General features: G+C 39.9%; 1 protein-coding gene across 4 annotated transcripts in view; it reads right to left on the bottom strand.

The window, feature by feature from the left end:
* The window catches only part of APBA1 (amyloid beta precursor protein binding family A member 1), a 123,139-nt gene that overhangs the window by 19,235 nt on the left and 90,523 nt on the right, over positions 1-13,381 (bottom strand). For all 4 annotated transcript variants that reach the window (XM_084834347.1, XM_084834344.1, XM_084834345.1 and 1 more), the window contains exons 3-5: positions 12,683-12,784; positions 8,638-8,677; positions 3,570-3,715 (exon numbers count right to left, since the gene is read on the bottom strand). In XM_084834347.1, the coding sequence (XP_084690473.1) occupies positions 3,570-3,715; positions 8,638-8,677; positions 12,683-12,784 (288 nt within the window). The remainder of the gene's footprint in view (positions 1-3,569; positions 3,716-8,637; positions 8,678-12,682; positions 12,785-13,381) is intronic.

The following is a 13,381-nucleotide window of genomic DNA, read 5'->3' as shown; positions in this document are numbered from 1 at the left end:
TCTAAATTTAAGGTGTGTGTGTTTTTAATCCTCACAGCTTCCCTGCAGTCAAGAATGTTTCCTGAGCTTTAAAGTATTAAAAAAAAAAAAAAAGGAAGAATGTACCAATTATAGAGGGGGAAATTATTGTTGCAAGCTGCCCTGACTTGAGCAAGCTGCAAATGCCATGGAAGGGTGGGATATAAAGATGTTTAATAAATAAATAAAAATGGGGTGGAACACTTCAGCTAGAAATAGATGTCTTTGGTTCCCTGCCCATTACCAGTTATACAGGATCTGCTTATGCTAAAATAATAATTAACTGCCAGCTAAGAGCTGCACTCACCTAAAGAAAGGGGGTTAGGGGCTGACTTTGTTGTTGTTCAGTCGTTCAGTCATGTCCGACTTTTCGTGACCCCATGGACCATAGCACGCCAGGCCTTCCTGTCCTGCGCTCTCTCCCGGAGTGTGCTCACTGACTAGGGGCTGACTAGGGGCTGATTATATAAGAGGGCAGGGCTTACCATGGAAGAAATACAAAGATGGAGGTATGGATGGAAGTACATCAAAGAGGAAATTTTAGTTCATACCCATCCATTTCTTTTGTGCACAGGAGTTCCGATGCATACACCATTTCACACACACACACACACACACACACACATGCGCGCTTCTCCAGTAACACCAATAGAGGGAGCAGATTCACTTGAACATCAAGTTATTTTTATGGCGCAGCTCCCTCCCATTGAAGGGAATGAAAACGCTGGATTAGCCTATCTTTTATTTTAATGTACATAACCCCCTCATTTTATAAACTGATAATGGCCTTTGGTGTCTCAAGGAGTAGGCAATGTGATCTCTTGCAACCCAGCTCCATGTTGGGACCCAGCTTATTAAATTACTGATAATGTCTTATTCACCAGCAACTCCCACTGGGAACTACTGTAGGGTTGTTGATGAAGAAATGGCAGGAAAGTCAGTGGGAATGAGGCTGAGTTTTATTCCAAAAGAAGGAGCCACAAAATATTTTCATTATTTCACCTTATTTCATACAAGACATAAGGTATGCAAGACATTTATTACATAGAACGAGGGAAAAAATAACGGTATGATGATTTCTAATAAGCAACAATTTGAGGCAATTTCTGTTGATTAAATGTTTGTCTCAATCATTCCTCCCTTTTTAGTTTTTGACAATGCCAAACAAACCAATTTGTGAGTACTTTGGAAGACATTTTGTTACATGGCATATTAGACACACTCCAGCCAAAGTTAAGCACTTTTAGTCCCATTGATTTCAATGAGACAGATGTAAGCATGTGCTTAACTCTCCCACTGAAATTCATGAGATGTAAGAGTTCTTGGCTGAATTATGCCCTATGGCCTAAATCCAACATACTGTTAGTGGAAGAAACTGCTGTGCTAGCAGAGCTCTGCTGTCTTTTCTCACAGCGCAAGCACTAGAGGACCACTCTGTAAACCTAAGATTTGCACACAGTTCAGCAGGTAGTTGCACAAGCAGAACTCTAGTTGGGTTCTCCCCATTCCGCCAGTGCAATGTCATTTGCGCTAGTCGGGACACAGTAAGATACAACCCTATGTGTTTTATTTGTAACAACAATAAAATTTACTAAAATTACTTCTTAAAAGAAGATTCAATAATCCATACAAACTAGTTCTATACTTTTAAGTCTTTAGAGAACCTCAAACCTAATTAGATTTAAACCAATAGTTCTCTGATTGCTAATTATACAGAGCAACTATCTTTGAAAGTGTAACTGGTGAGACAAAACGCAGCGTAGGGTAAAATCAAGTGGGAATTTACTAGGTGCTCTTATTAGTTCTATTCCAAGCTTCAAATCATCCTCCGGTAACTGTGAAGAAGGCAATACACTTAAACACACATGAATACCTGAACCTTTGTATCTAAATTTCATGTCCTCACGCAGTTCCAAAACATGCTTTAAAAAAAAAAAAACTGTTACGTAAACGAAACATTTCCTTTTTGGGTACAATGCACATGTACACACACTTTTAATTCTTCAGTAGCTTCACCAGCCTGGTGCCCTAGTCTCTGTTGCTCATATGTATATGTTTTAAACTAGCATATAAATGCACTCTATGGTCATAACCTAAAGCGTTTCTTTAGATGTGCTCAAGGGCTTTTGAAATCCTGCCCGTTTTGAAGATCACATAGCTGAGGGTGCAGCAGGCTGCCCTAAGAAAGGGGTGTGTGTGTGTATGCCAGAGGCCCTGTGTGCATGGGCCAAACCACATGTTCAGTGTTAAGGCAGTCACGGTGGTATTGCTGAAAAACCCCTCCCTATGTTGTGCTTTCCTGTCTCTTCCTGTAATGTGCATTTTCACTTAATCTTGATGTGACTTGAAGTGGCTGGGGGAAGCAGTGCATCGTCAGGGGTGGCATCACTTCCCCTTTAAATCATTTCACCACATCAGCGATACACAACGCACATAGATTCACTTATGAAGACCAACAGTCATGTTGTTAGATCCTGGTATGAGTGCAAAGATAGCACTCCCTTGCATCAGGGCTGGGAGTCTTCAGCCAAATACCAGGCACTACAGCAACAAATCACTGAGTTGTGCTACCTCATTTGTGAAACTGTGTGTGAATTGCTGGACAAGATAATAAACTCCTGGAGGTATCATGAGACAGGTTTTCCAAAGATACAGCATATTGTTGAAATTATCAGTTTGGTTTGAAAAAAAGACAACGTACACATGTCTATACTTTTATAAACTCTTGAGTTTATGTCAGATATCAACCAGAAAATGCACAAAATGCAAACTCTTACAGGCATTTTTTGAAAAGGGGAGTACAGCAGCAACTCAGGAACCCTACCAATATTTCCTCTCTTCCTCTGTATAAGTCTATCTATGTTGTCGTTACCCACTCCAATGTCATCATGTTTATGTATTTTCAGCCTGTTCTATATCTGCTATGGCTGATCACATGAGAGTTTCCCAACAATGGGCTGGATCAAATGCAATATAATGTTGCCTAGATGATAAAACAATAAGGAGATGGATCCAGTCTCCCACCACATTCTTCCCTCACCTTCCCCTCAACCCCCTCCACCATTGGCCTTTCCCATGTGTACAGAGGTGCATGTTCAGCATTGTATACATGCACAGCAGATGGACTGGATGATCCATGAAGTGTTTAGAAGAAGTGCAAAAATAATAGGGTAGGATTCAACGATGTCGCAGCGCTAATAACATAGTGCGAGCACTGATTTACACTAGCGCAATGTCATTAGTGCTAGCACTGTAACACCATTGGATCCTACCCTTAATTTCCCCTGGGACCCCTTTTATCCATAGATTACAAGCAAACGTTACAATAAATTCCAAAATTGTACAATTTCACCCACAGAACATGAAAAAAGCAAGCTGTATATCAATAAACGACCTATCAAACTTGATGACCTTTTGAGGTCCATCACAAAATTACTAATTTTTTACTAAAAGAGAATGAATTATCTTTCAGAAGGGCATTTAGGCATGCATCATTCACAGCTGCATCTCTGAAACATCCACAAAGGAAGACAGCAAGAGAAATTCCTCACCTTGATTCGGCTCACTGCTTCCTGAGCCTGCATCATTCTCACATTCTTGGATGGAGTTTTGTCCGAAAGCAGCTGAGTAGAGCCAAGGTAATTGGCAGCAAATATGATTCCATCGATTAAATCTTCAGGATCACAGGGCCCGGGAACTGCAGTACAGAAAAATTGAATTATTAAGCAAAATGATCTTACCAATGGGAAAGAGACAGAATACACCACTACTGGTGCCAGTGTGCGAAGGCTGCAAATGCAGCTTTGGAGTAGCTGAAATCCATCATGATAGCAAAAGATCAGATACAATTAGAGGAGACAAAGAAGGGCCAGCCCCTCTGCTGCAGAGACTGCACTTGGTAATCCAATCTGACTCTTACATTTGCTTGTTCTGTTGAGACAAAAGTTCACCCTGAAGCAACATAATAACCTGAATGGATTTTTCCCTTTCCTTTTCAGAAAGGCACAACACGCTGGCATGTCCCTGCCCTAGTGCTGCCCTTCACTCCTTGATCACAGTTATCTAAGTCAGAAGCCTAAAAACAGGCAGATGCAGAACGGCATAATCAATGCTGCGTGCATTGGAAATTAAATAACTCTACATTTATTAGCTTACACTGTACAGTGTATCCTGCTTCCAAGATTCAGCTTTTTTAAATTAGTGGCTGGTCAGATGAGAAAATGAAGAGAAGATAAGTTGTGGAGCAGCAGTCAATTTTGAAGCACAGGCGCTCATCATGACAGTCTCCACAGCCACGCCCCCAAGGAGATCCAAAATTCAGGCAGCTCTGTTGATATCTCTCTCTCTATCTATCTATCTATCTATCTGAGTGTGTATTATCTGTGCGTATGTGTGCGTACACCCGCCACCCCCAAAGAGCAGCAATACTTAGTATAATACCCAATTTATTAGGCTCAGTTGACAGTCATAGAAGAGTGAGCTGAAAAAGGACAGCGTCATGGTTCGCATGTTTGACTTTGGCTGGCAAGACCTGAGACTGCATAGGAAAGCGACAGAGAGGAACACAACATATCCCCAAGCAGCACAGGACCACAAGCTCAAGATTTTCCAGGAGCTTCTTTTCCCAGCACCAGGGAGAAAATCCATTTCCCCTGAGCTACTGTAAGGATTGCAGCTAAGCTCAGAGGGAACAGAAAAGTCTGAGGGAGGTGGCAGGTGATGTCATCATCCCTGCTAATTAAAAAAAGTCTCATCACTTTGACCCTGTGAGCCCTGGCTTCACTACACCACTGTTGTGGAGGCTTAGGTGGTTGGGAAAGGGGTGTGTGTGTGGAGGGTTCCATTCTCACAGCCACCTCAGTGTGAGGTGGCCATGAGGGAAACTCCAGTCTGATTAAGCTTTGTACACATTACTGCAAATGCTGCTTTCAAAGCATGTGCAGTAGCTTGCAAAAAGCATGAGCATGCACACAATTGCCTTTCCTTGGTCTGAAGTGGCTATCAGACAGTATAGTATGGGCTGGGCTTTGCCTGCAGCCACCAATAACTCAGCAATTGTGATACTAAACTCATCCTGCTTCCTGTCCAATGGAAGCCCTGCCCAGCTTCCTTGTGGAAATAATGTCTCCTTTCCCAGACATTGCTCATGTTCGCAAGCTCTTCTCTGTGACAAAGAAGGCTAGATACTGAGATTTAGATCATGCCCAATTTTGTGTCAGGCACCAGATTTCGCACTTGGCAGGTAAGTCCATAGATGCATCTAGTAGGTGCAACCCAGGGAAAAAACATTAACCCAACCTCACACCCCGCTTCAAATAGCAACTGTTGCATTTGACTCTCAGGTCCTAAAGGGTATACACTATCCATAACCTCTGAAGTCACTATTTAGCCTTAAATCGGTTTGGCCCCTTTGACTTACAAGGCTATGATAATTTTCTAAAATTATTTGGCAGATGATTTGTTTTGCTTACTAACAAGTGAATTAACTGACTTGCTGCTATGAGGATCATACAGTTCTATACGAAGGAAAAATAATAATACAATGTACTTATCCCTCTTTGGACAGAGAGAATTTCAGCTCAGCCATACAGTCCTGAAAAGGGGTCTGGAAGAAGGAAGTAGAATTTGCCGGGTAACATATTACATAGCTTGACTTGCAGAGTAAAGTGATTTCATTTGCTTCTGTTGATCTCAGTGGAAGTGGAAGGGTGGGGTGTACTGATAAAAAGATGACATTATACACAAATCAAGGTCCAAAGAAAGGATACACATGTGAGAGAAAGAACTTCATGCATTGTTAGAGTTTGGCATTCACTTTCCACTACAGGTGTTTCAGTTGTAAAAGTGGCTTGTTTCTTCAGCAGTGTGAACTGTAGCCAAGAAAGCAGAAAACAAACTCTGGCTGTTCACCTAGTTCTTTCCAATGCATGGGTAAGTCTTTGGGTTTTTGCCTTTTCTTCTGCAACATTCCAGTCTGCTTATCCTAAATATAATGCAACTTCCCTCATTGAGAATATATTTAAAAGATGATTTTGTGAACTTAAAAAGCAGGTTCTGGTAACTGGTTGCATAATCTTTTGTAAACTGCCCAGAGAGCTTTGGCAATGAGGCAGTGTAGAAACGTTAATAATAATAATAACAATAATAATAATAATAAACATAATAAAGCCCAAGGCAGCAAATTATGTATTCAAAGTCATTTGAAAGACAGAATTCAAATGTGAAAGTCTACCCTATTGTAAATATGTTCATATTTGAAATCTTAGCAGCTGTTGCTTAGATCTTAAAGAAATGTACGCTATCACACTGGTATGGATGCACTAATTTTGTCAGATGATAACAAATGGTTATTCAGAAAAAAATAAAAAGGCCAAAAGGATTAGGTAGAATAACTAAAAGACAGAACTGATCTTCTTCAACACAAGAAAAATTCACATGGCACAAGACAAAATAGGAACATTTTATTTAAAATTAGTATTCAACCAAAATGGCAGCTACATTAGAACCATAATCGTAATGTGTAATGCATAAGCCACTTCAGCCTGCATGCACACAATTAAGACGTAATAGTCCGTAAGTGGCAGTCCAATCCTATGCAACTTTTCATAGAAGCAAGTCCCAATGAGTTGAATGGGATTTGTTCTCTACTAAAAAAAGCATAGGACTGCAACCTAAGCCAATTTATGGTTTGCTTGCTCTGGATCCTAGCATAAATTAGCAATATTTTATAGGGTTTCTTTATTTCAGAAGAATGTTCTGAGCAACAGCCACCATGGTGTAGAGTGGCCTTCCCCAATCTGGTGTTCTCCCTATGTTTTGGGCTACAACTCCCATTACCCTGACAACTGGCCATGTTGGCTGAGGCTGATGGGAGCTGTAGTCTAAAACATCTGGGGGGCACTAGGTTGGGGAAGCCTGGAATAGTGAGTAAGACTAGAAAGACCCAGGTTCAAATCCCCACTGAACCATGAAGCTCACTGGGTGACCTTAGACCAGTTACTATCTCTCAGTCTAACCTAGGGCACAGGGTTGTGAGTATAAAATGGGGAGTGAAGGAGAACTATGTACACCCTCTTACCTCCTTGAAGGTATGGTGGGATATAAATGTAATCAACCCATCCATCCATCCATCCATCCATCCATCCATCCAAAGTGTATGATTAAATAAACCAAAGCAAGATAAGATCGAAGTACTCTTTAAGTAATTAGCTACTTCTGTGCCAATTTCTGGTTATCTAACCTAAGGTTTAACTTTTAAGTGATGGTTTTATCTAAAAACGAAACAGCTTGTTCACATACACTAACTTTGGAAAGTATTTAGTTTACAGCCAAAAGCATGCAGACAATACTCATTACTACTGGTTTCAAAGCTGATTCTCAGCATGCACAAACAAACCTGCTTGAAAGTGCTTTCAAGTCCCAGTCCACTTTTGATCTAGTGCATCAATAGAGGCATGTTAGCTAATTTGGATTAACGGCACCATGTACCTGCCCTAAATTTAATTTAGACAACACACATACTAGTCATTTTAACCTGAAAAAACAAAAAGCAAATACTCACAGGTATACTTTTAGGAATGACTGGAGTTACAAAACAGTATGCCTCAAGCCTGAAAATGCATATGCCCTCTAAGTCACATTTAAATAAAAATGATCCCATGGGTTAATATTTTTTTAAAACTCAGATGCAAATGTTATATTATAAATCCATATTTCACATAAGTACGACCTCACATATTAATCCTGCAGGTTGCAAACACATTGGCCTATGTGGCAAGCTAAAGCTGACCACAATGGCACCAGAACCAACAAGCCCCAATTGCTCTCCAACCAGTCACTAGGCAAGTGGCACCTGTTGACACCACTATAACTTTTGAACTAGCAGCAATTCACTGAATATGTACCAGCCTAGAGCAGAAGATGTAAACAGAGGGCCAGACTTCTTCTGGCTAAATCTGGCCTAGGTGAGATTTATACTAGACTTAAAAGATTTGATGGAGGTACCCTTACGCCTGCTTTATATGGGCCAAATTAGATGTGACATTAATCATGTGATTGCCGTGTCTGCTTGCTTTTTTCTCTATTAAATTGCAACCGTAGGGCAGTGGGGCAACACATCTCAGAATCACTGCACGGGGGAGGAGGGCTTTAACATTGCCCCTGCCATGGTCCCAATCCAAGGTTACCTCATGTTGCCATTTGCATCAGGCCAGAAGCTCCCATTGGCACCATCACCAATGGATGGGGCAGGGTGGATGGATGGGGCAGGGTGGATGGATTGGAACAGTGGCAGATGCAAAAGGAACTAGCAGGACTAGAACCTTCTCCCTGATGTGCCATGGTTGTTGCTCTCTCTTTCTTGCTTGCTAATCTTGCAGGGAGTTTTTGTTTCAAAGTGTTCAATGATGACATCCCCCAACCTGCAGTCTGAACTGGGTCCATTCTTCTACTTCAGGATTCTACCACTTCATTCACCCACCCTAGGACATTAATAAACAGATTTTGTGAAATGGGATGATCTAGACATCAAATAATTTCTATACTTTGTCCCACTTTATATTTATATCAAAATATGTTTTTAAACTTTTATTTTTAAAAAAGGTAGGTTTGACAGCTTACCTTCAACATAGGTTGGGAAAGAAGCCAAACTTTTTCTTGACTGTAATTAAGACAAACAGGATATCAAACCAAGCTAAGCATGCTGAGGTATGCATTAAAAAGCCTTTCATGCAGAACTGGCAAAGTTATTCATCAGTCAATGACAGTTGTTACCCACTCTCTAAGGACAGCCTATTAAGAAATATTTATAAGTGTTAAGTATCAGTTAATTATTAAGACGTTATCCTGGAGTGTAGTGTACACCATTAGCATCAATAAAGCATTTCCAGACTGCCTTCAGTAAGAATGGTGGGTTTTACAAGTGCAAAAACGTAACCAACACACACCATGGCTTGGATCTAGGATCTGCTTTCCATAGACGGAAGGGCTAACAGATGGGTGCCTCCAGTTGATTTTGGGGGATCCTCAGGCCCCCTCCTCTAACAGACCTCACCCTATTTAGTAGGGTTCCCCAACCTTCTCTGTAGTATTTTCTGGGGACTGGAAGGTCTATGGAAGTCCGCTTCTGCCAGCCCAGTTGCACACATCTAAATCTGGATCCAATCTTGTGTCATGAACAAAAACAGTGGCAAAGACCTCAAAGATGTAAACATCCAGCAGTGTACTAAAGGACTTATAGGCCCACTCACATCTCACCAATCTCTCTGCTGAAGTTTCAGTATACTTTTAATCCACCTGGACTGGTCTCAGGCTGCAACCCTAAACAAACTAAGGGCACAATCCTATGCATATTTAGACAGAAAAAGTCCTACAACTCCCAGCACGCCCCAGCCAGTGTAAATTAATAACAGTTAAATGTTTAAGGGCACAATCCTATGCAAGTTTAGACAGAAAAAAAAATCCTACAACTCCCAACATCCCTTCAGCCAGCCATGCTTGCTGGGGCATGCTGGAAATTGTAGGACCTTTTTCTGCCTAAACGTGCATAGGATTGCACCCTAAAGAAGAAAGTAAGCCCCACTGAACACAATGGGACTTATTTCCACCTAAACATGCATAGGATTGTACTGCAAATTCTACAATTCTACAATTCATCATAAAACATATTAATGATAGAAAGCTACAAGACAGATAATTTGATTAAAACCTGGCCAATCTGAATTTAGTACTTACTTCTTCGAGACATAGCTAAATACTAACATGCTTCTAGAGAGATTTAAAAAGTGCATTTGCATTGGCAGTGTACCACTGGAGCTATTTTCCAATGGACTCCTACTGCTGTGGAGTTTGCAACTGTCCAGAAGTAGTTTGGTGTTAAATTTCTCTCTCAGCTACTTTTACTCCTAAATTGGCAATGCTGACAAGTGAAGGATTTTATTTGCTGAAGTAAAGACTTCTATTTGAAAATATAGATGAGAACAGAATCTATATTTACACTCAGTCGGCTCTCATATTACAAGGATTCTATGAATAAGTCAGTCTATTCATTGTGTTTATTTCGAGAGGGTTTTTTTCATTTACAAATATTTTGATGGTATGATAAAAAGGTTAATTTTAAAGAAAAGAGCTATGACAATACCACAGTATCTTGGAACAAGAAAATAACTTATCCATGACTCAAGAGAAAAATGCCAAGTGGAAGAAAGAATTACTACCAAATAACTCAAGACCTCCTGCTGACAAGACGATTTCAGAAAATTAAGTGTTGGAGGGAAATGGTGACATTTATTGTCACAGGAGAAACGGCTTCTGTGACCATCTTATCTATTACGCTGCCTCTATTTTTAATACTCCTACACCGATATCCTTTTAAATAATTCATCCAATTTCCATGAGCAGATTAAAGTGCTTTATGTTCTGCATTCAAGCAGGCAGAAATAATAAAGAAGAACAACAAATGGCATTTCTGAGAAAAGCTTAGCAGCATAAAGTGCACAGTCTTCAATTAACTGATATAAAAGCTTTGCTATTATTATGGGTATCATTATTACCATAAATCTTGATTCTTTCCTTTAGAGAGAATCATTTTTACAAATTTCTATCACTCTTTGTTACCAATATATTTGTGTAATCTTCCGACTGACACTGCCTCCATTTAGGCATGTAGCTTTACACAAAAGTAATTATGTGGAGGCAAAACTTTTCTTGACTGAACCAACAGGGTTAGCTGTGTGGATTCTCTCACAGAAGGCGCTGAAGAGAGAGGGAGAGATCTTGCGCGTGAGATGCTGGGTGCTTCCAGATGGAGGGCTCCTAGTGCTAGCAATCAAAAGACATTATCCTATCTTTTCCTCCTTAACAGATTTTTTTTTGTGGGGGAAAAGAGATGGAAGAAGTAGAGGGGAAAAAAGCCTCATATGGAAGCACCTGCTCTGTCACATGCCAATCTACCCTGAGAAACTCCACAAGTGATTCAAAAGTGTGACTGGCGCTTTTTAATTAATAATTATTCTTAAGAAAACAACTTCCTAGTTGAATAGACTTAGAGACTTGGTTCACACATAACGTTAACACATGGGTTAAATAAACCATGGGGTGTTGAATTCTGGGTTGCTGGGTGAGAATCCAACTGGGCTAACAAACCATGGTTTGTTAACCATGACCAACCCAGAAAGAGAACCCGTGGTTAGTTGTTGGGTTGTAACCCATGGGTTGTCATTATATGTGAACCCAGAACTGTGGTTTCTTCATGGGTTGTTTTGCCAGACTAGAGAGGGTATGGGCAAAAGAGGTAAAAAACAACAACTGCTCTAACATGCCATACTAGAGGCCACAAAGGCATTTGGGATAGAGAGAGGGAGTGGGCAAAGGAAGACAGAAACAAATAATTTAGGGATTAACCTTGGGCTAAATAAACCACAGGTTAGCATTATATGCGAACCAGATTATTGTGTGTGGTTTTTCAGAATGTGGCTGCTAAGGTTCTTCTAACATACATGGTTAGAAGCAAATATTTCCCAAATGTTCAAGAATTTTGAGAGGGAAGTGTCCCTACTTTTAGGCAAACTTAACTTCTTCTCGTAGATTGTTTTCATTATGGTACTGACCGCTCCAATGAGAACTCTGGCAACAAGTCATTTAAAAAGCAGATGGTTTTTCCATGTAATAGATGGCGAACATAGCAGGACTCAAAAGGAATGTTACTATTTTCTATTTTAATTTGTTTATATTTTTATATTTTGTATTTCTATATAAAAATAAATCAATCCTATGACCACTGAATGTAAGCTTTGTTGATTTTAATTGGGATAACTCATGTTTGATTATATACGGCTGTCAGGCCTTCAGCTGGGCCAAGAGATGGGGATGCTTCATTGCCTCATCTAAGAGCTCCCTAGGCTAGGGGTCACCTCTTTATTGCTGTGCCCAAGCTCTAGGCAGGTGAAGTAGAAAGAATTTAGGGCTTGTGGCTTCAGAAAGCGAGAGAGTCTTCTACTGTATCACAGCCAGCCCAACGAATCACATCATTCCTTTAAGGGACTGCGAGACTCACCTGTTATATTCTCTTTGGAGCAAATGTCCCCAACCCAACCCATCCTCCACGCATCAAATAATACTAGTAAACAAATACTGTAAAGAATGCATTGTTAACCTACTAAGATAAAGCTTCTCAGAGTTAAGCTCATGCTCATTCAGGCAGTCCTACGAAGACTTTGCTTTAGGGAAGACACTGAAAAGTAGAACTACATGAAAAGGCAATTCTCACTTGTGTCCTAAAGAAGGTGTTTTAAAAGAGAACTATAACAACAACTCTGAAACACTGATTTTAAGAACATTTTCTTCACACGAATTAGTAGTGCTGCCAAAGATGCTTACATCCAAGATCACAGCTTCAGTCTCCACCTAACAATATAAATGCTACAGTCCTAAATCAGCTCAGTTATTCAAGACTATGGAAATTATTGGTGACTGTAAATATTGCAGATTGCTACCTAAATTTTTAAAAGCTGTAACATGCCATAAACAAATCATCCTGTTCAGAAGACAAATACACATCTACAATGAAATTTCCAGATTATTTAATGTACAGAACCCAATTGAGGAGTCCTAAATATGAAAAGGTATTTCCAGTAAAACCACTACTTTAAGAAATACAGCACTCTACCTCCTTATTGGTGGGGGTATCTGCCGTACCACAGACATCTTGGTGATGTTGCATACTTGATGACTCAGCACCTTGAGGTGAAGACGAATCAGGAGATGGAGACTAGACATAAAAAGATATATACAATGAAATAAAATCCTAAGTGAACAATATAAGGTGTTTCTCTGTTTTATTTTGAGACTGAGCATTGAGAATTCAAGGAAAACAAAAATCCAGGTAAAATGTAACATTCAGAATTTCACCAAATTATCTTCAGATTTATATTTACTGGGAAGCAAATCCTATTAATTATAAATCTGCTTAGAATCACGATCTGCAGAGATGTAGAATTAAATAATTAGATTCTTCTTTAAGCCATTAATTTTGGCTGCACATATGGATAAAACACTGAATGCAAGATGAGTGATCTTAGCAAAGCAATCCTATAGATGTCTACTTAGAAGTAAGTCTCAATGGAGCTTACTTCCAGGTAAGTGAGTGTAGGATTGCAGTTTAAATATATTAAGGTTAGTGAAAGAGGAAAAAAACAGGTTTGTGCAATGTGTACCTTTCCCTGCCCCTAGTATAGCAAGGTATGCCTTAATACTTTGCTGTTACATATGCTAATGACCAACCAACCCAGCTCTGTCCTTATTTCATTTACTATACAGAGTTCCAAATGGCAGACAGTATGTTTTCAAGGGTAAGGATACAGCTCCT

Source organism: Heloderma suspectum, chromosome 2 (assembly GCF_057233095.1).
Source record: "Heloderma suspectum isolate Gila_16-S chromosome 2, 16-S_ref, whole genome shotgun sequence".
In the NCBI taxonomy this organism is placed as follows: domain Eukaryota; kingdom Metazoa; phylum Chordata; class Lepidosauria; order Squamata; family Helodermatidae; genus Heloderma; species Heloderma suspectum.
Note: the sequence above shows the minus strand (reverse complement) of the source record. Positions and strands in the feature narration are given on the sequence as shown.